Consider the following 23501-nt stretch of genomic DNA (forward strand, 5'->3'; position numbering starts at 1 on the left):
AGTCAGAATGAAAACTCAAGTTGTGACATAATATTGGCCAGAGGGGTGATGGGATGGGCTCATTACCTAAGGCATGGCCAGGGATTATACAAATCAATGTACAAAACAACATTATTTTTAAATTGTGTCAATAAAGTACATAATCATACTAACTCATCCCGACCACTGTTCACGTTGCTACATGTAGGAATGAACGATGTATTTCAGTCATGATTTTCGGCTCAACCGGCTCAACTCGACAATTTCCGTAACGGGTTCGATGACGCATAATACGGCATGACGCCATCCTCGTTTAAATCCGCCTCTTTTCTCTCCGAGAAGACGACCAGCCATTTTAAGTCAATGAGTCTTCAATTCACAACGCTACTGTAGGACGGACAGCGTCAGGACCCAATTTCATCAAAATTTACCTTACAACTGTTAGTGGAGAATTGACTACTATGAACTTAAAACGCTCCTTAAGCCAAATATCCAGTAGATCCAAGTGAAGTGACGCATAAGCCAGTAGAATCCAGTCGAGTTGTAATTTTTGCACCTCCATGTAGCTAGAGGAAATGGCTGTGGAAAGCATGACTGTCCATCCAAACTCCCCAACTACCAACCACGAACACAACAGTCTCCTGACTGACGAAAGGTCGAGTAATTCTACAATCATTTAAATGAAATTATTTATTTAATCCTGTGCTTCTAGACAAAAGCCCGGGCTTTTATTTTTACTTTTTTCTTTCAAAAGGGATTAAACTCGCCTTTTCTGGGAGCAAGTACAAAGGTAACGAACGCCATGTTGACAGGACAACGACAACTGGGAGGTTAAAAAGAAACATCGTCCCGCTGTTTTATAAACGTTACCACAATCAGCGATCAATCGACGCAGACCCACTCGTTGGAAAGAAAATGCGAAGTCGAACAAATTGATCAAGCAAAGTGTCACCCAACATATTAGGAAAACGAACGAATACAAGAGCCTCTTGTGGATTACCTGCAAACGTTATATTTTTTTTAAAGTCCGAATTAATCATCTAACTTTAACTTAAATTCGCAGTTTGATGCGGGCGATGCCATAGTTAAGAGAATGGCACAGGTGTACTTTTCTTGAGTAATTGTCCATGGTTAAACGTGGGCCTATTTCATAGCTAACCTAAATTAGCACATTTAGCCTGTTCGCCATTACACGGCTGGTAGTGGAGGCGCTAGGCTAATGCTACATGTCACGAATATGCTGCTGATCAATGTCATTGTTATTAGTTCGCTCGGTTAAGTTCACTTCACAGCTCAATATCACACTGATCAGTTAATGCAGTTACAAACGACAAACACTTAAACAGTTAAATACTGAAAGGTATTTATTTTAACTATTAACATTGTGGTTCGTAACCGTTTCACTGCGCACTTCGCATTGAATGTCGTCGCCACCGTTACAACTGACTTATTTATCATGGAATAATTGCGTTTTTGGTTACAAATACATATTTGATTTAATGTTTGGGCATAGCCGGTGGCTTCTTAAAATATAAAATACTAGTTTGATTTGAAAAACATAACGTTTGCTCATGTCAAGTTTAACATATGTTGTTTTTATTCACAGTCGTACCTTCACTTACTACTCCCAAACAACCACACAAGTCCCTGAAATGTGTAAAACGTTTGCAAAGCATCACAAAAGTACAGCAAACGTCTCCCTTTCCACATTCCCCAGTTGGCAAATCCGTTCCCTGACCCCACTATCTAATAATACACTCTAGTCCCCCAAAATACCACGAAATAGTGTCCCTAAAACTTGAGGAAAACTTTGTTATAGTTTTGAGGGAAAAAAAATATGAAGAGACCTCTCACAGTAAGTATTCCCCATCATTTTCATCATGGCCCTTTGCTTGTAGAATCATGTAATAAGGACATAATCATCCCACATTGCATGGTAACTATTATTGGCAAAGTTTGTATTGATCATGGATATTCTCATTGTTATCGGGGTTGTAATGGATCTTTTCAAACTTGCAAAGTATTTGTTCAGACACGTTGGCGTTTACAAAATCATAGAATACCAACAGATATTTTTTTTCAAAATGAGTAGCAGTATGGTTTTACCACCATATTGATTTGGTATACCATCACTTTATTTTTAACCAAGTTTCTCTTGTGTTAACAGTTTTTTGGGGTTTAGAAATGGATCACTTGGTTGGCAAAACGCATATTCCACCCAACTGTCGTTAGCATGGTTAATATTGTTGTGTATGGCTTAGCATAGCCAATCAAGACTTGTGTGGCTCTAGTGTCTTGCACAACCAAAGGGTCAGTCCATAAGTTATAGGTGTGATTTAGCCCGAGGTCAGCTGTGTCAGACTTTGTTTTGTAGAGAGACCAAGGCAACCACTCCCATTCTTCTGTGCCCTCCTTCCCAGTAGCTTGGCCCTTGTGCTTTGGCAGACAGCCCCAATTCACCATTATTAGAAACTTTCTGGTATAAAGTGAAAAGCAAGCCCAGGTTGATACATCTTTGGCAAGGTAACATTGTGTGTGAAAGATGTAAAATAGTCTTCTAACTTAGGCCACAAGTAATGCTAGCACAACGAATTGGCTTCCTGTGTCTTGATTGTATTTGCTCCAAAACTAGTTGTTGATGAGGCATTAAAGACAGCCACATAACTAGTTAAATTGTTGTCGTTGGTGGTTGTTGGAACAGATGATGCAAGAAATGGTTAACTGCTTCATAGTAGAACGTACTTACTAGAACTTCTTAAGCAACTTGGGCAGAATCTTTTCAAATAGCAAAACATAAATCAAATGTTGGTATAGGACTTAAGACTTTGGTTTGTAATAATATGAGTCACTAGCTATAAATAAGGGAGAGTTTAAAGGTAAATTTTAATATTTTGTATTATCAACATGCTTGAACGCTGTCTGCTAAATAGGTAGAGGAATATACAGAGATTCCTGTCCCCGTTTGGTCTCACCACAGTAGATTTAAATCAATTGTCCCTCGTTAAACTGTTACAGAAATCAGCCGTACAGTTATGGCCTAACTATATTCTCCCCCCAGTTCTAACGCTGTGTTAAAGATAGTTTGAGCTGAGAGCAATACAGCTGACACGAGGGGACATTGCAGTAGGTCTCCCCTCTGCCAACTCTGCGTTCTTACACAGGCAAGGGGCCAGTGTACTCTACCAGAGTACACCGCCTATCTGTGTTTGAATAGCCTGATACTGTGAGGCAAAGAGCCATGGCAGGCCAGAGAACAGGAGACCATTGACAAAGTACCATGGACGTGGCTAATCTTCATGTGTTGCTGTCAGCATAGCTTGACTTTTGGGATGGTGGACTTCTGAATGTGTGTTGGGGGGGGGGGGGGGGGGGATATAAATGATTTATGGCTTGGCGTTTTAAGTAAATCTTAATAGCACAAGTGTTTTTCGCTACACAGTGTAGACGTATATTGGCTGTAAAAGGCATAAATACATGTTTTGGATCTTCTTTTAGTGCTGTCAGGGTAGAGTGCGGGCAGTTATTGCGTCAATTGTTTTATTCTTTGTGGCATGTCATGCGATAGTGTCTTTGCAACCTATAAACCATCCATTCAGATTCCATAATTTACTTGGAATTATTTCTTCGGTCATGTGCTGTTTCTTATTCCCCTCCCTTCCACAATTCCTCAAACCTCCAACCCCTGGTCTTACCTTCATCCTGGTTCTCCCCCTGGCCAGACACCCGCCCCGTCCTCCATGATGAGGTTCAGGCTAAGCATTGATCATTGTGTCCAGCGGGATACATTCAATCAGGATCATGTGATTCAGCACTCCTGTGACTCCACTTTGAATGCTTGATCAGAAGTCAGTGTTGTGTTCCCTGATAACACAAACTGGTTGCAAAGGGAGTTTTTGGTAACGCCATGAATCATATATATTTTCTAACACTGTTTGAGTACATCGGTTTGTCCCTATGTTTAAATATCTAATATCTAAGCTGTTAGTTTAACAGGCACGTGGCCATTTGCTCACCGAGAATGAAGCCACTGCTGAATCAGCATTTAAGCATAACAAGATTACCCTTTCAATGGCCCAGAAATCCACTTATATAAATTAATCTGTTAATTTATTCTAATCTACAGTGATTAACTATCAAAGTGTGATTTAAGGAATCAATTATACAAATTGCATTAATCTTAACTGAATATTACTGATGTTAAAAGCTGACTAATAATGGAACATTGTCGAGGTCACCAATATCCCCGGTGTGTTGAACATCAACAGGCGTTCGTTATCATTTTATAGCAAATGTTCCCCTGAAAGAGAGAACTAATATTATCACTTAACATAACATGTTTTTATGTGTATCTGACGTATATCATTAAGTCAGCCCTTGTGTGTGTCGTGTCATATATCATATTCTCTTAACGTCTACAAACACAAATCCGATGCTGACCGGCTTGTGTTCTCTCTGCAGACGGGAGGATGGCGAGCTGGAGGAGGGGGAGCTGGAGGACGACGTGGGTGAGGTGGAGGAGGAGGAGGGGAGTGTAGAGACCCAGGTGGCCTCCGGGGCAGGTGGCGAAGGAGGAGACGAGGCAGATGGAGGCGTTGGAGGAGGAGGTGGTGGTGCTGGAGCAGGAGGCGCTGGCGGGGGCGGGACGGAGCCCGGCGGAGAAGGAGGCGCGGAGAAGCTGCGAGGCAGCCGGGAGCGCCACGCCAGCACGGGCTCGGACGAGGAGCGCTCCCACCGCCGCAAGCGCAAGAGGAAGAAAGAGAAGGAGCGGGAGCGGGAGAAGGAGAAGAGGAGGGCCAAGAAGAGACGCAAATCCAAGCACAAAGTAAGAGGGCCTGACGCCTTGACAGGCAGGGATGTGGCGCACCGCTAAGGAAACAAAGATTCAGATCTCTTCCTCTAGTTGAGCTGCTGTTATCATCTAAATGAGGCTCGAACTGTATTGCTTGTTTCAGTTGTAGCTGTTTAGTTTAGAACGCCTGATCACAACGTCGTTAGTCCAGCGGTGTTTCAATATCGCCGTCTGTCTGTCTGTCTCTCGCCCAGCGTCACCCGTCCTCTGATGACGACCACTCCGACTTCAGCGACGACTCTGACTACAGTCCCAGCGAGAAGAGGACGAAGTACCGGGAGTATAGCCCCCAGTACCCCCCTGCTGTGAGTCCCCCAACAACGGCTTTAAAAGTCACAATCACACTCCCTCAAACACTCCTTAACCTCAAGGAGGAGACTGGCAGGGACCTGTCGCTGTGCGAGTTCATTTTGGCGCTTCGCAGCCCCAAGTTACACACTCATGTGCCCGACTATCAGCATGTACCATGGTTTTTCATTTTTTTGTAATCCTAACTTTACCGCACCCGAATGACGCCGACCTCTCTGTTCTCTCCAGGCGCACGACGTCTACAGCGGCCCCAAGAAGGGCAACTACATGAAGATGGACAAGCAGAACTACGGCGGCTACGACGAATACCAGGAGGAGAACTTTGAGGGTGAGGAGGACCAGGAGAATCCAGAGGAAGAGTACAACGATGACTTTGCCAAGGAGCTCAACCAGTACCGCAAGGCCAAGGAGGTGGGAGGGGGGCCAGGAAACCGCGGAGGGCGAGGTAAGGCCCTGTTAGAGCTAAAAAAAAATAAGAACGGTTACCAAATGTTATGTACTAACGTGTCTTAGACCCCCACTGGTCTCATCTGATCTTCTGGATTCTCATGAGACACAAGCTTCAGGATTTAACATTTTCTAATCATAACCAAAAGGGTGAGATGCGTATGAGGGCCAGTGGGTTTGAGTTGCCTTAGGAGAATGCAATGGCTAAGTGCCAGAGGTTAGCCATAGCATTCTCCTTAGGCAGCTCAAGGCCAGTGGGCTTGATCTGCCTAAGGAGAATGCTATGGCTACATGCCACAGGTTAGCAAGCTGGTCTTTACCCAAGGGTTAAGGGAGGACAAGTGAATTCTGGAGTCTCTGATTATTCTACATTCAAAAATAACTCATTAATCCACCACTCCTTGTTTCTCTCTCTCTCACTCTCTCTAACTCCGTCTCTCTCTCTCTCACTCTCTCTCACTCTCTCTAACTCCGTCTCTCTCTCTCTCACTCTCTCTCACTCTGTCTCTCTCTCTCTCTCTGTCTCTCTCTCTCTCTCTGTCTCTGTCTCTGTCTCTCTCTCTCTCTGTCTCTCTCCCCCCCCCCCCAGGAGGCAAAGGTCGGATGAAGAACCAGCGAGGTCGCGGAGGGATGAGGGGAGGTAGAAGAGGGAGAGGAGGAAGTAGAGGAAGGGGGGGTCGTGGAGGAGGAGGAGGAGGAGGGGGAGGAGGAGGAGGAGGAGGAGGGGGGGGAGGAGGAGGAGGAGGAGGAGGGGGGGGAGGAGGAGGAGGAGGAAAGATGGGGGGAGACAACGACCACATCGATGGCTACGGAGGGGAAGGAGAGATGGAGGAGAGGCCCTCAGTAAGCACATAGTCTGATCCCTAACACATGATGTTCAGCACATAAATGCTCTTCAATCGGTACATGCGTGTTGATTGTGGAACTACCTGTAAAAAGTGCTGTTTATTTTTTCAGCAGTATGGCGAGGATGACTACGATAACATGGGAGAGGAAGACTATGATGATTACTCTAAGGAGCAAGGCCACTACCGCAAGTCCAAAGACCGTGGTGGCAGAGGTCAGTTAGAAAACGTGTCGTAAAAAAAACGACCTTTAACGGCTAGTCACACTCGCACCTGGTGTTTTGATTTGTCACCTTTAATAACGAGGCATCACTTAAATATTCAAACTTGTAGCTGTCTTTCTTTCCTCTCTCTTGTCTGTTTGTCTGTCCGTCCTAGGAGGCAAAGGGGGCCGTGGGCGGGGCCGGGGTAAAGGGGGGCGTGGCATGAATCGAGGCAAGGGGAGGAACCGAGGGAGAGGAGGGAGAGTAGACCAGATGAACGACGAAGACAACAATGGAGACATGGACAATGGGGTAAAGAGCAATGCATGAGATGTGTGTTAATTATTATCATTAAGTCGGTATCTCGGTCAATAGATCCTGTGATTGGTCTCATTCACTGACCCCCCCCCCCTTGATGAAGTCATGGTTTCCTGGAATCCTCCTCCTCATCACCGTATACTGTTTCTTTCCCTCAATCGTGTGTGTGTGTGTGTGTGTGTGTGTACGTTAGGATGACGGAGGTGTAGGAGGAGGAGGAGGAGGAGCAGGGAGGAGGAACCCTGGGGACAAGCACCCTGATAAGAAGGGGAAGGCCATCTGCAAGTACTACATCGAAGGCCGCTGCACCTGGGTGAGTCTCTCTCTGTCTCTCTCGGTCTCCCTTTCTCTGTCTGTCTCTCTTGTGTGCTCCCTATTGACCTGTATCGGAAGTCACTAAGTTTATTTGGATAACGGCTGCTGAGTGACTCAATGGTAAATACACCTGAACCTGTTGTAACTCTTGTTGTAATTATCACCGTTGACCACCAGGGGGACCACTGTAACTTCAGCCATGACATCGAGCTGCCCAAGAAGAAGGAGCTTTGCAAGTTCTACATCACTGGCTTCTGTGCTCGGGCCGAGCACTGTCCCTACATGCATGATATCCTTTACCGTTCTGTGTGTCCCCATACGTACGCAGGTAGTTATTTAAATGGTCCTGAGAGCAGGGAAATCTAGTTGTTAGGAGTGTTCAAGTCCCAACTGAGAGGTTTTGGGTTCAAACCCCAACACCCTCAGTCTACCTTTAAGCCTCTTTGGCAAGCAACCTAAAATACCCTGCGAGTCGCTTTGGATAAAATCTGCCAAGTTACAATTTAATCGTAGTATTTGATACAATTATAATGAATATTTGGGATCAAATACTAGTACTTCAAACAGCAAACCTTTATTCATGACTTTGAGATGACCTGTACATCCACTGTGTGAGAGATGACCCTTGACCTTCTGGATCACGTGACTTCCCGTGCAAGCTGTTCCACACCACGGGGAACTGTGTCAACGGAGACGAGTGCATGTTCTCCCACGACGCCCTCAACGACGACACCCAGGACCTGCTCAACAAGGTGGGTGCCCCACCCTAGACCTGGTCCTCCTAGGAGCTCACTAGCGCTTAGCTAATGCTATATATCATTTATAATTCCCTGAGATTAAACACACTCATAACATTAATTGAATCCCACGTACCCGACCTGTAGTAAGAATTTGAAACAGATAAGAAAATAGTTTCTACAAGTAATACTAAGAGGGCTAACATACACAGTATAGTAGTAGAAGGCTAGGAATGCCTTTTTGCTCAGTTTTTTTGTCTTTAGTATTTAATTGTAGTTATTTGGGATTCAAATTGGTCTTAAACGCCTAACATCACTTAACCTGAGCAGGGAGAGAGCTCTAAAAGATGATGGGCACCAGGGTTTGGTGGGCTCTGCCTCTGTTCTGAGCGTGTCCCTCCTCCCTCCAGATGCTGGCTGAGGATGCCGAGGCCGGTATGGAGGATGAGAAGGAGGTGGAGGAGTTGAAGAAGCAGGGCATCAACCCGCTCCCCAAACCCCCACCAGGAGTAGGCCTCCTCCCGACCCCTCCCCGGCCCGGGCCCCTGGACACCGGCAACGGGCCCGGAGACTTCGGCGGGCCGATGGGGGGTGATTTCGGACCCCCGCCACCCGGACCCAACCAGGGCCCTATGCTCAACAAGGCTCCCCCAATGCAAGGGCCCATGACCGGGCCCAACTCCATTCCGCTCCCCCCTCCCTGCTCCGATGGAGGTCCCTACCAAGGGGGTCCTCCGAACCCCAACGGACCACCTCCCCCCGTGGGCCCTCCTCCTCCTTGTGGAGGTGGAGGTGGTGGCGGCGGTGGCGGTGGTGGTGGTGGAGGTGGAGGCTGTGGACGGATTCCCTCGTTGTTTGAGATTAAAGTTCAGCCGACAGGACAACTGGCTCACAAACTGGCTACAAGGTAAATAAAGTGATTTTTCTGTCGCCAAATTGTAACCCGTATAGTTTGCCCATATAGTCATCTCAATATGAGCTTACACATCCTTAGAGCACCCCTGAACTGAGTAGACTCCCTAAAGGATCCTGTTGTACTTTTGTATAACGGGGTCATCGAATATAGTACATGGGAATTGCAAGTAAATTTTGAGTATGGTTACTTAACACGCCCTATTCAAGAGGCACAAGCACAGTTAAAGATGAATAATGAGGTAGGGATGGGCGATTAATCGAATTTTGATAGCGATTTCGATTTTAGTGTCAAACTATCACAAAATTAACATAATCAAGTTTTCCGTTTTCTTTTTTTTTAACGTTTTTTTGAAAGGGCAGAACAGCTGGATACATATCTCTATATTATTTTAGACTGGAACATTTTCTTTTTGACCATTTTGTGTCATTTTTAAGGCGAAATTCCAAAGTTCTCAGTTACAACGTTTTTTTTGGGAGTGACGTGCTGAATAATATGTTTTCGAATTAAAAAAATAATCGTTTGAATAATCCGGATTTCAATATTGACCGAAATAATCGTGATTATGAATTTGAGCCCTATAATGAGGTTCAGTTACTTAGCCTCGGCTATTAAACCACCTCCAGCTGCGTGGCATGGTAATGTAACTGTATTCATATCCTGCCTCACTCCTGTCCCCCCCCACCCCCAGGAGTCAGACCCCCAGCACCACGCAGGGCCAGACCGGGACCACCTCCTCCCAAGGGGCCCCCGGCGACGCCCCGGTGCGCTTCCCCGGCCCCCCTGGCATGATGTCCCCGGACATGACCCAGGGGCCTCCTCCCAACATGCCTCCCGGCGGGCCCCCCATGATGGGGCCCTTCGGGCCGTGCGAGGGGGGCCCTCACGGAGGCATGATGCCCCTGGGACCCCCACCCAACTTCTTTGAGAACTTCTTCAACCAGCAGCAGCAGCAGCAGCAGCAGCAGGGCATGCAGATGGAAGGCGTGGTGGAGGAAGGTAAACAGCATTCACTGGACCCATGACGTATATCTAAGTACAGGATTGACTGTTTGGTGGAGTTCGTATTCCATCAATGTCCGAAACGCCGTCGACAGGCCTGTCCCCGTAAAGTGAGTGGCCCTGCCGGGGGGGGTGTACAGTAATTGGTCACAGACTCCCCCTTATACAGTATATCAGTGTGACGTAATGGAGGGAGGTGGATACATTGAAATAAGTACAACTGCAAGGGGTTTCATAGAAACCGTTCTGGGATCATCCGTGAGTGGATTACAGATTTTCTGTTGATCACTTAAGTTAAAGGCATATTGTACGATTTTCAGTGATATGCACTTTTTAATATGTTGTTGAAATTGGTTTATACATCCTGACAGCAATAAATAACTTATGGCAATGAAAAAGAAGCGAAAAAAAAACAAATTCTGTATCTGCTATAAACCTGTTAAAATGCTTACCAATCGGAGACATTGTACCCGAATCTAAAGAACCAATCACAAGCCTGCGCGTTCTCTCACCTCTGTGTACGAGCCTGAGCCGGCCTGAGCGCGTTCACGGAGGGCAAAGAAAGCAACTTGTTATCATAGTAGTTCATGACAGTGGACTAGACCTAGTGAGCCTACAACGTTAACACGATGGAAGAAAAAAAACAGAAGTTACCACTGCCACCGTTACTTGCCCCGGTTCATCCTTTTAAAAAGGCAAGAAAAGGAAAGACAGAAAATGAAAAGGCAGCAACAAAAAAAAAGTTGGAGAATGCTCGAGGAAAAACGAGAATAAATATTGGATTCGCTTTTCAGCGATGGCGACAGCTGAGGGAGTTGAATGGCCTGAAAAGTGACGCAATGGTTGCCGTTGAAGTAAGCCGTAAGCAGCATTAGCGCTCGTGCACGGCTCTGTGTCGAGGGGTTGGGGCAGGGAGTCCTGAAGGGTGGGGGAGGAGTTAAACGGAACTCCGAAGAGAAGCTAATTTCAAATCATGCTAGCTCTCTCACATCGTACAGTATAGCTTTAAGCTAAAAAATGTAATGTCTAGAAGAATGAAATGAATATAGGTCGATCCCAAAACAACATGTTACAGTGTTCTCCAGGGCTCTGGGTTCTCCAGGGCTCTGGGTTCTCCAGGGCTCTGGGTTCTCCAGGGCTCTGGGTTCTCCAGGGCTCTGGGTTCTCCAGGGCTCTGGGTTCTCCAGGGCTCTGGGTTCTCCAGGGCTCTGGGTTCTCCAGGGCTCTGGGTTCTCCAGGGCTCTGGGTTCTCCAGGGCTCTGTGTTCTCCAGGGCTTTGGGTTCTCCAGGGCTCTGGGTTCTCCAGGGCTCTGTTCTGCTCTGGGTTCTCCAGGGCTCTGGGTTCTCCAGGGCTCTGGGTTCTCCAGGGCTCTGTGTTCTCCAGGGCTCTGTGTTCTCCAGGGCTCTGGGTTCTCCGGGGCTCTGGGTTCTCCGGGGCTCTGGGTTCTCCGGGGCTCTGGGTTCTCCAGGGCTCTGTTCTTCAGGGCTCTGGGTTCTCCAGGGCTCTGGGTTCTCCAGGGCTCTGGGTTCTCCAGGGCTCTGGGTTCTAGACTGGTGTGTGATCCCTGGTCTAATGTCCAGCTCAGGCCGTATTTATAAACCAGTGAACCTTTGAGCCCTGACGCTTCTCTCTGGTTGCTAGGAGACAACTTCCAGGGCCCCCCGCCGACGGGAGGAGGCGGACCCAAGAAGTTCGGCGACCACTCGGGAGGCCCCGACGGCCCGCCCAACAGCGGCTCGGCCAATCACGGAGGCATGTCGGTGCCTGACTTCCTGCCCCCGGCCCAGCGCGTCCTGTTCATGAGGATCCAGCAGAAGCAGCAGGAGGAGGAGGAGAGGGCCCGGCGCCTGGCCGAGGGCGGGCAGGACAAGGGCCGCGACATGGAGGGTACACACACACACACACACACACACACACACACACACACACACACACACACACACACACACACACACACACACACACACACACACACACACACACACACACACACTAGAGCCCGACCGATATATCGGCAGGCCGATATTATCGGCCGATATTAGGCATTTTTCAAACTATTCGGTATCGGCATTATAATGGCCGATAAATGAATATTTAAAAAAAAGTTTGTCCACCAGAGGGCGCTCTAACGCCCCAAACCCGCTGATTCAGGCAGAGTGAATGACGGAGATCGACGGAGATCATCAGTGTTGTTCATAGCTGTGTTCGAAATCATTCCCTATCACGGATATAGTGCACTATATAGGGTGCTCGCCATTTTGCAGTGGTGTTCGAATTCTCAGTGGTTAATTTCATGCACTAAAATTTGAGTGTACATACGATGTTCCCTACTTGTTACTCCGTATACCACAATGCAATGCGGTAGTGTTCTTCCGGAGGAGAAGAAGAAGCTGAATAACCGCGAAAACTAATACATTTAATGATGGAGTCTCCGGCTTTCGTTTAGAGATGTCAACAATTTAATTGGGAGTTAACATAGAAAATGTAATATTCAAAATTAATAAAAAAAAACTTGATCAAGGAAATGTTGCATTCAACATCAATACAAGCTCCAGCTTTCCTCGGGATTGCCCGGTTTGTTTACATGATGTGGGAGCATCTGTCTGCGTCACACAAATACCCGGCGCATTTACTGACGCAAATGACGCTTAGAAATGTTCAGCCTAGTGTCCGAATTCTCGTTTGTTCGTTCCCTATATAGTGCACTATATCATAAATACTATATAGGGAATAGTGAGGGAGTGAATAGGGAATGATTTCCAACACAGCTCATGTGTGCAAGTGTGTTCATGGTAAGTTGGCAACTGTCACAAGACATACATTGCTTGAATAACAATTAAAAGAACATCCCCATCAATTCTCTAAAGTCGATAAGCATGACTTAATTCATGACTACCATGTCCAGTTTTGCTGTTGTTACGTGTTAGTTGAGAGTGAAAAGGATTTAAAGGATAACTACAAATAACCAATGTTAGGGAAATCTGTTTGTTTTGTTGCGCGTTTCTGGATTTTTTTTTTATATATATATCGGCCGATATATCGGCATATCGGATTTTTTAATCACAAAATATTCGTATCGGTATCGGCCTTAAAAATCCTATATCGGTCGGGCTCTAACACACACACACACACACACACACACACACACACACACACACACACACACACACACACACACACACGTTACTGTTAGTGTAGGGGCATGCGGCTCATGGAGGCAGTGTTAATTTCGTTAACGAAAAATATGACACATTTTTTATTTATTTTTCCATGACTTAGACGAGACGTTGACAAGCTAAAATGAGATCTTTGATGATAAAACTATGACGAAATCTAGGTGTAGTTTCCGTTTTCGTTGACGAGACAGGACTAAAATGTTAGTGGTATGCTATTTGGCCATTTAAAATGCATGATATTTTCCTGTCAGGTTGTTATGCAACGGAAACATTGTTCACTCCTCCAGTAAATAGGACGGAGCTACGACTTGGCAACGGGAGGCATAGTCTGCTCAGCTATGAGCCAGAGCTATCGTTACGTTATGCATTGTACATATTCATAATTTGAAATTAGTCAGGTGTCCATATATCAGGGTTTAGCCTATTTAAATTAGTTTAAAAAGAGAAAAGATTTTGACTAAAAGTAATGACTAAAAGTTGACTAAAATATAAGGACCTTGGGTAGACTAAAACTAGACTAAAACTAAGAAGGAAAACAATGACTAAAATGTGACTAAAACTAATACGAATTTTCGTCTTAAGACTAAATCTAAAATAGCTGACTAAATTAACACTGCATGGAGTGTGTACCACTCGTAATTGTGACCAATTACGAGTGGTACACACACACACACACGTTTCTGTTAACTCTCCTGGGTCAGGTGGGTCAAGAGGCACTGGTACGGGTTAACTAGTAGGATCCTACTGACCGAGCTCCCTCCTGATTGGCCCCCCAGGTGACTCTGGGAACTGGTACTCCAGCGAGGACGAGGACGGGGGCAGCAGCGTCACCTCCATCCTGAAGACCCTCCGGCAGCAGACCAAGGCGCCCCCCAAGCCCGAGGGCCCGCCCAGCGACCCCCGCCTCCAGAAGGCCCCCGCCCCCGCCCCGCCGCTCGCCAGGCCCGCCGACCCCCGCCTGGCCCGGGACCCCCGCCTCACCCGAGCCCCCGAGCCCGTCCCGGAGCCCGCCCCCCCGGGGCCCCCGGCCGACCCCCGCCTGGCTCGGCTGGCCGGGCCCCCGGCGCCCCCCCCCCGCCCCCCCCAAAGCCGAGCCCCCCCTGGTCTACAAGCCCCCGCCTCTGCCCACCCTGGCGGTGGAGGAGGAGGAGGCGGAGAGGGTGCTCCGGGACAAGCCGGTGCCCATCCCCCTGGACCCCCTGATGGGCATGGCCCTGCGGGACCCCCGCTCCCAGCTGCAGCAGTTCAGCCACATCAAGAAGGACATCGTGCTCCACCTGCCGGCCTTCGCCCGGACCGTGGCCTGGTCCCCCGAGGACCTGCTCCCCCTGCCTGCCCCCAAGCCGGACCCCCTGCCCCTCCCGCCCGGCATCCCCCCGGTCCCCTCCCAGGACCCCCGGCTCTCCCGGGCGCCCCCGCCGATCCACGCCCCCCCGCCCCCCTCCCTCCCCCACCTGCCCCCCTCTCTCCCCCCTCCCCCGGTGATGGAGGGCCCCGCCGGGCCCCCGCCCTCCTCGCTGCCCGACTTCGAGCTGCTGTCCCGCATCCTGAAGACGGTCAACTCCAGCCCCACGCACGTCCCCTCCGTGCCCCTGCTCCCCATGCCGCCCCCCCCGCCGCTGTCGCTCCTGGGCCCCCCTCCCCCCCTGCTCCTCCCGCCGCCGGCGGACAAGCCGGTGGACCCGCGGACGAGTCGCAAGCCCCCGGCCGACCCGCGGCTGCTCGGCGACCCCCGCCTCCAGCCCCAGAAGTCTGCCTTGAAGCAGCCGTCGGACCCCCTCCCTCCCCCGCTCTCTGCCGCTCCCCCCGCACCTCCCCCCAGCTCCTCCTCCTCCTCCCCTGCCACCGCGCCCTACGACCCCCGCCTGCTGTCCGCCGGCGGGGCGGGGCGCGCTGTGGGCCCCGGGGCACCAGGGGGCGCCAGCGTCCTGAGCGGCATCAGCCTCTACGACCCGCGGACTAACAAGCCGGGCAGCCCCGGGCCCAGCAACGGTTCCACCAGCTCGCCCGCCGCCGCCCCCGCCGCCGCCGCCGGCACCGCCGGCAGCACCGCCGGCGAGGCCAAGCCCAGCGACGCCCCGCCCCCCAAACCCAAGCCCAAGGAGCCGCTGTTCGTCCGGAAGTCGGCGCTGGACCAGCCGGAGCCAGAGAAGAGCGGCGAGCAGGGCACCGACCGCTACAACAGCTACAACAGGCCCCGGCCCAAGCCTGCACCCTCGCCCAACGCCCAGGCCCAGGGAGGGCCCGCTTCCTCGGGGGCGGCGGCGGCCGCCGGAGCCCCGGGCCCCGCCGGAGCGGCCCCGGAGCAGGGGCCGGCGGGCGTCCACAACCTGCCGGTGGCCACCCTGTTCAGCATGGTGAAGCAGGCGGGCAAGGCGGGCGGCACCGGGAGCCCGTTTGGCGGCAACAGCCCGGCGCAGGCGGAGCTGACGAAGGCGGAGCAGGACAACGCCTCGCTGAAGGACGTTTTCAAAGGCTTCGACCCCACCGCGTCCCCCTTCTGTCAGTGACCCCCACCCCCCCCTCCACTGTACGTTGACCTCTGAACCCGTCCGACTGTCCGGTCAACCCCGGAACATTGTTTTAAAAAAACAACAACATATGAACGCTGAGCACAACAGTGATGAGAAGGAGGACTGACGAGTGCACTGAATCAAACTACTGGTCAACATGGACTCCACTAACGCACGCACACGACCGAACACACACACACGCGCACGCGCGCACATTTCTACAGTGTTGCAGATTGGATTCTATAAGAGACTTTGAGAGTTGGGTGGGAGGTTGGAAGCCAGATTTATATTTTAAAGGCAAAGATGTGTATAATTTTGAATGTATCTTCTTCAGCTATACAGAGCAACATGCCGTCTGTAGCCGTACTTCTCCGCTACTCTGCTTATCCAGTTTGCCATCCTCCACTATATTTCTTTACTGCGCTAGGGAGGGGTTACTGCACTGCTTTGACATTGTACAAGACCGCAAAAGTCCCAGAAACAGAAGCCATGTTGTCGATGTCTATTCATGTGTAATCACCGTTTATTTGCTCAACCAATCAAATGCATCGTTGGTTTCTGTTCTGTGTACTGCAGTAGAGAGAGAAATGACAGACTGATTAAATTCTATTCTTGGGTTTTCCACATTTTTCTTTTTAGTTTGTGCACGATTTGCATTTGTCGAGTTTATGAGTCCTCTTTGGTTTAGAGATTCCCAGTCTTCTCGTCATCTCTCGATGTTTTATTGAAGTCTGTTTTTCATTCGCAACTGTACAAAGGCAGCGAGTTTAGCAAACGCAATCAAACCTTTGACCTCAACGTAACAGCATCAGTGGTGACCGCGGGGCGTTCCTGTCGGCCAGACGTCACCGGCTGCGGTCCTTCTGATTGGCTCGTCGTCGGGCACGGCGGTCTACCTGTGTGATTGGGCTCAGCCTGCTGATGATTTGCTGCCCTCACACACGGCTGCCTCCTAGAGAGCTGTCTATCACATGACCTATGACCCCAAGGATAACATGGTCAATTTGGAAAACTAAACTTAAGGACTGTAGGGTTCTGTCGTCTTTCAAATGTGCGTTATTTTAATTTATTTTTTATACTCTTGAGGACGCCGGTGGGGTGGGGGAGGGGGAGATACGCCTGATGGCATTTTGGGTCTGAATTGTTTTATATTCTAATATGTTATTAATAAAGTATAACCTGGTGGTCTCACAGCCTGGGAATATGTAAAGAGAGAATCAATTCCCGTGTATTGTTATTTTTTTAATTTGCCCTTCTGTATAAAGATTTAAAAGTGAACTAAATTCTATCGTCTCACCTTTGACTTTGAGAAAAGGCTTCTGAGAAGTGGAGGTATCTGCTTCTCGGGACATTACGTTTGTCTGTCCCTTCTTTTCTTCAGAGCTATCTTTGTTCTTCCGTTTTTTTAATTTTGTAAATTAGATTTGTTTTCCTGCATTGTAAATGAGCTGTGTCGTGTCTTTGAGAGGCGTTTTCTAACCGTTCACTGTAGGGGAGGTTCTGAAAAATATTTAAATAAAGGCAGTACATGATCAACCAGATAACACCCAAGGCTGTTTCCTCTTGCTTTACTGATAGTTTCATTAGTTTGTGTATAAGATTAAGACTTCATATCGTTTTTGTTGTGAAAATGAATATTCGTTCATGTCAATTATGGATTTGTATTGCACATATGGCATATTGTACGAATTAAAACCAGCCAGCCTGTTTTCCAGACAGTAGCTGCCTCATCATGGCCACCACACCTTGTAAATGTTCTTCGTGGTTTAGGAGAAAGAATACTTTTTTATTTCCATGTCATGAAAGGACACTTATTTGCTGCAAGAATCTGCCTGCAAGAATGACTGTTAAGTACGGTAGACAATGCCAATGAATCACTGACTTCTCAATTTGACGTAGGCTGCACATTGCGGATGTGTTCCTTGGAATCAACTGGCATTACATCCAGTATAATGAGGCCTTCTGTCTTGGTTCAATCACAACAGTGAGAATTTGCTTAGTTACCGGAGAAACAGATGGATCGAATCTATGACTTCAATCTCACATTGAATTACTCTTAATATTCTCCATTTAATTGTAATACTTTTAGCATGAATAGGAATCTGCTGCAAGCGGCTTTGATAAAATCGTCGGCTAATTGAGAGCTGGAATAGTTTATATCAATTATTAAATCCCATAACATCATTATGGGTTTGCACAGCATGTAGACGGGGAATACAAACCTTTCATGATCACAGTTCGGAGCTCTCCTTACTTCCCAGAAACCTCTGAAAGATGAACTTGAAGATTGTTGCGTTGATCTTGTATTGATCTTAAACTGGAGCTGTCCTTTGATGGTCCTCCTGGGACTAAAAATACAAATCGTTTTGGCATGTTTTTGAACCTATCAACAGGGGGGATTTTTGCCTGGTCTACTTCCTGTTTGGCCTCAGTCCCAACACTTGTCACTTCCTGTGGCCCTCCTGGCTCCAGAAAGAGCAGTCGATCATGTGATGCAACGCTCGTCTCTGACGCACAAACAATACACACATTCTCTCTGTCCGTCTGCGTGGAGGCACTCCCCTTCCTGTTGTCACTCTGTCTGTCTCTGGCTGTCCTACACACACAGACACACAAATCTCTCACGCATGCATCGACACACACACACACACACGTAAACACACACACACACACACACTCCATTTTAAGTGGTGGAGAGGCATGCAGGTGTAGCGTTAGACTGGTGGGGAGGCAGGCAGAGGCAGCCAGAGAGGCTGGTGAATCAATCGTATAAGTCTGGTCTCACTGCCTCATGATGACATTACAATTTCATCATCAAATGAACCATGCCCTCCCCATCGGGATCAAACCCCTCCAAGGCTCCTTACTCTGGCCTTATGTAGAAGCTCTGTACCTCACAAGGGTAATCTGTACAGAGGGCTGTTCAGGAAGCCTACCTGCTGGGAAGGTATATATAGATAGATGGGACCTAATCTACTTATTGGCTGACCCTGGCCTGGGATTTGAATGGGATTTGGACAGAGAGCTGCAGTACCGCGCTACACCTCCAGGGGGTCAGTGGGAGCGGCAAAGCTCAGAGAAGCCCAATGGCCCAATGTTTACAGCCTTCTGACCAGTCCCTCTCTCTCTCTCTCTTTCTCTCTCTCTCTCTCTCTCTCTCTCTCTCTCTCTCTCTCTCTCTCTCTCTCTCTCCTTCTACCTTTCGTTCTCCATAGTAAGCGGTTATTTGTTGGTGGAAAATAACTGAAACGTATTTACATTTTCAACGGAAGTCACATGAAATGTTAGGGGTGTTGATGTCTCTCTCTCTCTCTCTCTCTCTCTCTCTCTCTCTCTCTCTCTCTCTCTCTCGCCTTCCCCTCCTGCTCTATCATTTTTCTCTTAGATGCTTCATTTCAAAGTTGCACAATAAGGGAGTATGAGCTCGGGAGTTCCCCGTTTTTGGTCATGTCTTGAGAATAAACATCTCTGTCCCCTCTCTCAGACTTACAGAGTAACTGAGTTAGTCTGTCTGTCTTCATGTACCTGTCTGTGGGTCCGTTCGCCCATCTGTGTCTGTCTGTCTGTCTGTCTGTGTAGGACTATTTCATATTTTCTCTCTCTCTCTCTACACTAACCCGGTATGGTGAGCGAACCACCTCCTCCCAAACAGGACACAACTTTGAGGGGAAAAAGCCAAAAAAGCCACTCAAAACACAAATAACGTAAAACCTGGGAGGAGTCAGGGGTCATTCGGGGCTGGGAGGGCCCCGAATGAGTGGAGAAGCGGGCTATTTAAGCCCTGCTTCTCCACCTGTTCCTCAGGTGCTCTGAATCTCCTTAATTGACAACGGCCGGGTTGCCACAACACACACACACCCACGCACACACACCCACGCACACACACACACACACACACACACACACACACACACACACACACACACACACACACGCACGTACACACACACACACACACACGTACATACACACACACACACACACACACACACACACACACACACACACACACACTCACACACACACACATACACACACACACACACACACACACACACACACACACACACACACACACACACACACACACACACGTATACGGTCCTGCCATAAGATAAGGGTCAGAGACCAGATAACACTTAAGAGTAATCATCTCCATCTGAGAAATGACTCCCCAAGCCATCACCTGATCAGGCGGACATCATGTAAACACACGGCGACCTGCTGCTGTCCTGCTTAAAACAAAAGCAACCACCACCACGTCTGGCCTTCTCCATCACTGTGTTATGACTGGATGGATGTTATCAACACTATGTGGCTGAGGGCTTTCATCACGCGGGGTCAACCTGTTCGGTCACAGACCTCCATGACCGAAAAAGTCCAATCTCTGAGTCATGTGTCTGATTCTTAATCAGAGCGACAAGGGCTTGGGAGGTGGTGGTGGGGGGGGGGGGGGGGGGTTGTTTATTGGAAGATTTTGTTCCAGGAGAGAGATTGAGTTCCAGGATGTCGGTTTTGAGCAAGATATCTAAAGAGATTGGCTTACTGGCCACTACTCCGAGTCAATAGTTTGTTAGACTAGAAAACCGCCTGATATGTATTCTATTCATAATAGTCATAATAGTATAAGTTGTTGCTGTATGTTCATATTTGATCTGGAAGGACTTGAGGATTCTGTTTGTGTTTCTATCCAATCGGCCTGTTGACAGGACAGTGTGTCATTCTAATCTGACTTAAGGTTCAAGTATTTTGAGTGTTTGTTTTGGGCTAAACAAAGTGCCAGATGGGTGGAGCTTACGGAATTGTCGATATGACATTCAGCCAGCCTTACTGGGAGGCCCTGAATATCTCCTGGGTGAGTTTGAATCAATTGAGTACTTCGGTGGTGACAAAAAACACCCACCCATCGACCACTTTCACCTGTCATTAATCAAACACTCTTCATCTGAAATACAAAAGACTCTGTGACCAAATCACCTGCCTGATCTCTGATCAATCGATGAACCTCAAAGCGTGTGTTGAACGTTGCCTGGCGTGCTGGCTTGCTGGCTGTGTGTGTGTGTGTGTGTGTGTGTGTGTGTGTGTGTGTGTGTGTGTGTGTGTGTGTGTGTGTGTGTTTGTTTTTGCAAGTGTGTGTGTGTGTGTGTGTGTGTGTGTGTGTGTGTGTAAGTGAGAGAGTGAGAGAGTGAATGAGTGTGTGAGCTATTGTGCGTTCAAGTGTGTGTGTGTGTGTGTGTGTGTGTGTGTGTGTGTGTGTGTGTGTGCACGCATGTGTGTTCTGTCCTTGAGTGAGGCTTACGCTGTGAGGGTAATAGATTGGCAGCCCTGAGCTGGAGGAGCACTAGCGTTAGCACGCTAAATAGACCTTTAGTTCTGATGGGCCGCGTGACATCACTGTGCTGGTATGTATCTGGTGCACATGTGACTGAGGACCTTTGTGGGGCCACACGCCTGTGCTGACTCTTTCTCTCTCTCTCTCTTTGTGTGTGTCAGTGTGTGTGTGTGTGTGTGTGTGTGTGTGTGTGTGTGTGTGTGTGTGTGTGTGTGTGTGTGTGTGTGTGTGTGTGTGTGTGTGTGCGTGTTTGCGTAAGTCTATATTTCTCATGATCTCTCCACACAGCCCCCAGTGTGATTTGCTTCTTCATCAACAATGAGTCTCTCAGAGGGCAGGCCTATCTTCGATCATCAAGCAGAGCTGCAGGCTAGGCTACAGGGCTATGAGTTAGGCTACAAAGAAACAGGCAAGGCTACAGGGCTATACCTATACACCAAGTTTAAGAGCTACAAGCTAGGATACAGAGACACAAGCTGGGCTATAGGGATACATGCTAGGCTAAAGGCTATTTCTTAAGACATACATGCTATGCTACAGAGCCAGGCCCATGGGCCACAAACTAGACTACAGGAATACAACTAGAATACAGGGATACACCTTAGGCTGCAAAGTAATAAGCTAAGCTACAGGGTTACAAGCTAGGCTAGAGGGCGAGAGGCTAGGATTCAGGGCTACAGAGCTGCAAGCTTGACTTCATAAAAACTGTTGACGCACATGGGGTCAATTATGTACAAACGAGTGTGTGTGTTTTTGTGTGTATGCACACATGAATTTTGTGTTTGTGTGTGTGTGCGAGTGTGGGTGTGCGTGTGTGCGAGTGTGGGTGTGCGTGTGTTTATGGATGTGTGTGTGTGTGTGTGTGTGTGTGTGTGTGTGTGTGTGTGTGTGTGTGTGTGTGTGTGTGTGTGTGTGTGTGTGTGTGTGTGTGTGTGTGTGTGTGTGTGTGTGTGTGCGCCTCTGTTTCCTGTGCCAAAGGTCTGGGATTGTCCCATCTGCAGTTCCCATGTGGCCTTTGCTAGCAATTCCAGAAATGTACACAGACTGGTGACTTCTCTCCATGGTAAGACTGGAGAGAAGACAGTGTGTTTCTCATTCTGCTTCTCCCCCTGTGTTCTGATCCTTGTCCACAACACGCTTTCAGAACCAAAGGCTTACAGTTTAGATCAGGCCGTGCCACTGGCCCTCTGTGTGATCCAGTCTGAAAGCATCAGCAATACTTTCCCTCTCATTCCATCTGAGACGCACATGAACTGGGATCCACTCCTTTGTGTGTTACGTCTTATCAGATGTGTTTTTAGGAACTTAAACATGACACGCGCTGTCAATAAATCATTCAGCTGACACCACCGTCCCACTCCGACTGTCCTCCCACTACTCCACGCACATATATAAAATAATCACCATACTCCACTGGTCAAAGGAAACGAGGGATATGGGCGATTCCCAGCCACACGCCGTTAATACTATTATAGTATTTGATGATGATCCCACCTGAATGACAGCGGAGAGATACAGTGCATGTCATGAATGAGCAAGTAGGGGGTTCATGCCCCCTGCTCAAAGATGTAACACGTTGTTAGGGATTGAACCCGAATCCTCCCGGCCTGGGAGTTACACACCCTAAGTGCAGGAGACTGCCCCGTCCTGGGACGATGGCTGGAGGAACGTTTGTTCTCCTGTGGATTTGTTTACTGTTATTTGTTGCTTTAGTTTTGCAACCCACTCGTTTCCACCGACCCATGGACACATTTTAACACATAGGAACTCCTCTGAGACAATAGATATGATCCCACCGGATAGAGAGAGAGAGAGAGAGAGAGAGAGAGAGAGAGAGAGAGAGAGAGAGAGAGAGAGAGAGAGAGAGAGAGAGAGAGAGAGAGAGAGAGAGAGAGAGAGAGAGAGAGAGGGAGAGATACTGCACATGGGAATGATTTGAGTGCTTGTGAGAACTCATGATGGAGCGTAAAGCCTGTTGGTCTCCTGTCCTTCACAGTTAGCTTTCATGACGCCAACATCAACATGCTAACTTCCTGTTGTGGAAAATGAATGGGCCAATCTGTTGGACACGTTTCAACCAGTGTCTAAAACTGGCATGTTCACATCCGCACCCACACGCAGACGCACGGACACATACACAAACACAGACATATACACACACACGCACAAACACACACACAAATATGCAGATGGACATAAAAGACATACAATTTGAGATAAGCTGTGAACTGTATCTGAGGTGGGAGCGAGTGCACATACACACAATCACACACACACACACACACACAGACACACACACACACACACACACACACACACACACACACACACACACACACACACACACACACACAACACACACACACACACACACACACACACACACACACAGAGAGACAGTGTGTTCCTGGCTCAATCTAACTGATAGGCAGGATGGCGTCGGGCCTTGCTGTCTCACCCCTAGCATACCATCAACATCCCTCAAATTCATATTCCAGTGAGCTTTACTGGCACGATTATATTGCCGAAGCTCACACATTAAAAGGTAGCATTGAAGTATGG

At 48.5% G+C, this 23501-nt stretch overlaps 1 protein-coding gene across 1 annotated transcript; it reads left to right on the forward strand.

The window, feature by feature from the left end:
- Window positions 1-309: 309 nt before the first annotated feature.
- Window positions 310-17153, forward strand: zc3h4 (zinc finger CCCH-type containing 4). The gene is given in 15 exon segments (XM_060075192.1): window positions 310-634; window positions 4438-4801; window positions 5023-5133; window positions 5366-5582; window positions 6174-6427; window positions 6542-6644; window positions 6808-6944; window positions 7144-7263; window positions 7443-7559; window positions 7913-8017; window positions 8413-8909; window positions 9607-9914; window positions 11560-11805; window positions 13871-14169; window positions 14171-17153. Coding segments are annotated over 15 exon segments (4392 nt in total). The 5' UTR covers window positions 310-554; the 3' UTR covers window positions 15605-17153.
- The last annotated feature ends 6348 nt before the right edge of the window (window positions 17154-23501 follow it).

Source organism: Gadus macrocephalus, chromosome 16 (genome assembly GCF_031168955.1).
Source record: "Gadus macrocephalus chromosome 16, ASM3116895v1".
NCBI classification, from domain to species: Eukaryota; Metazoa; Chordata; class Actinopteri; order Gadiformes; family Gadidae; genus Gadus; species Gadus macrocephalus.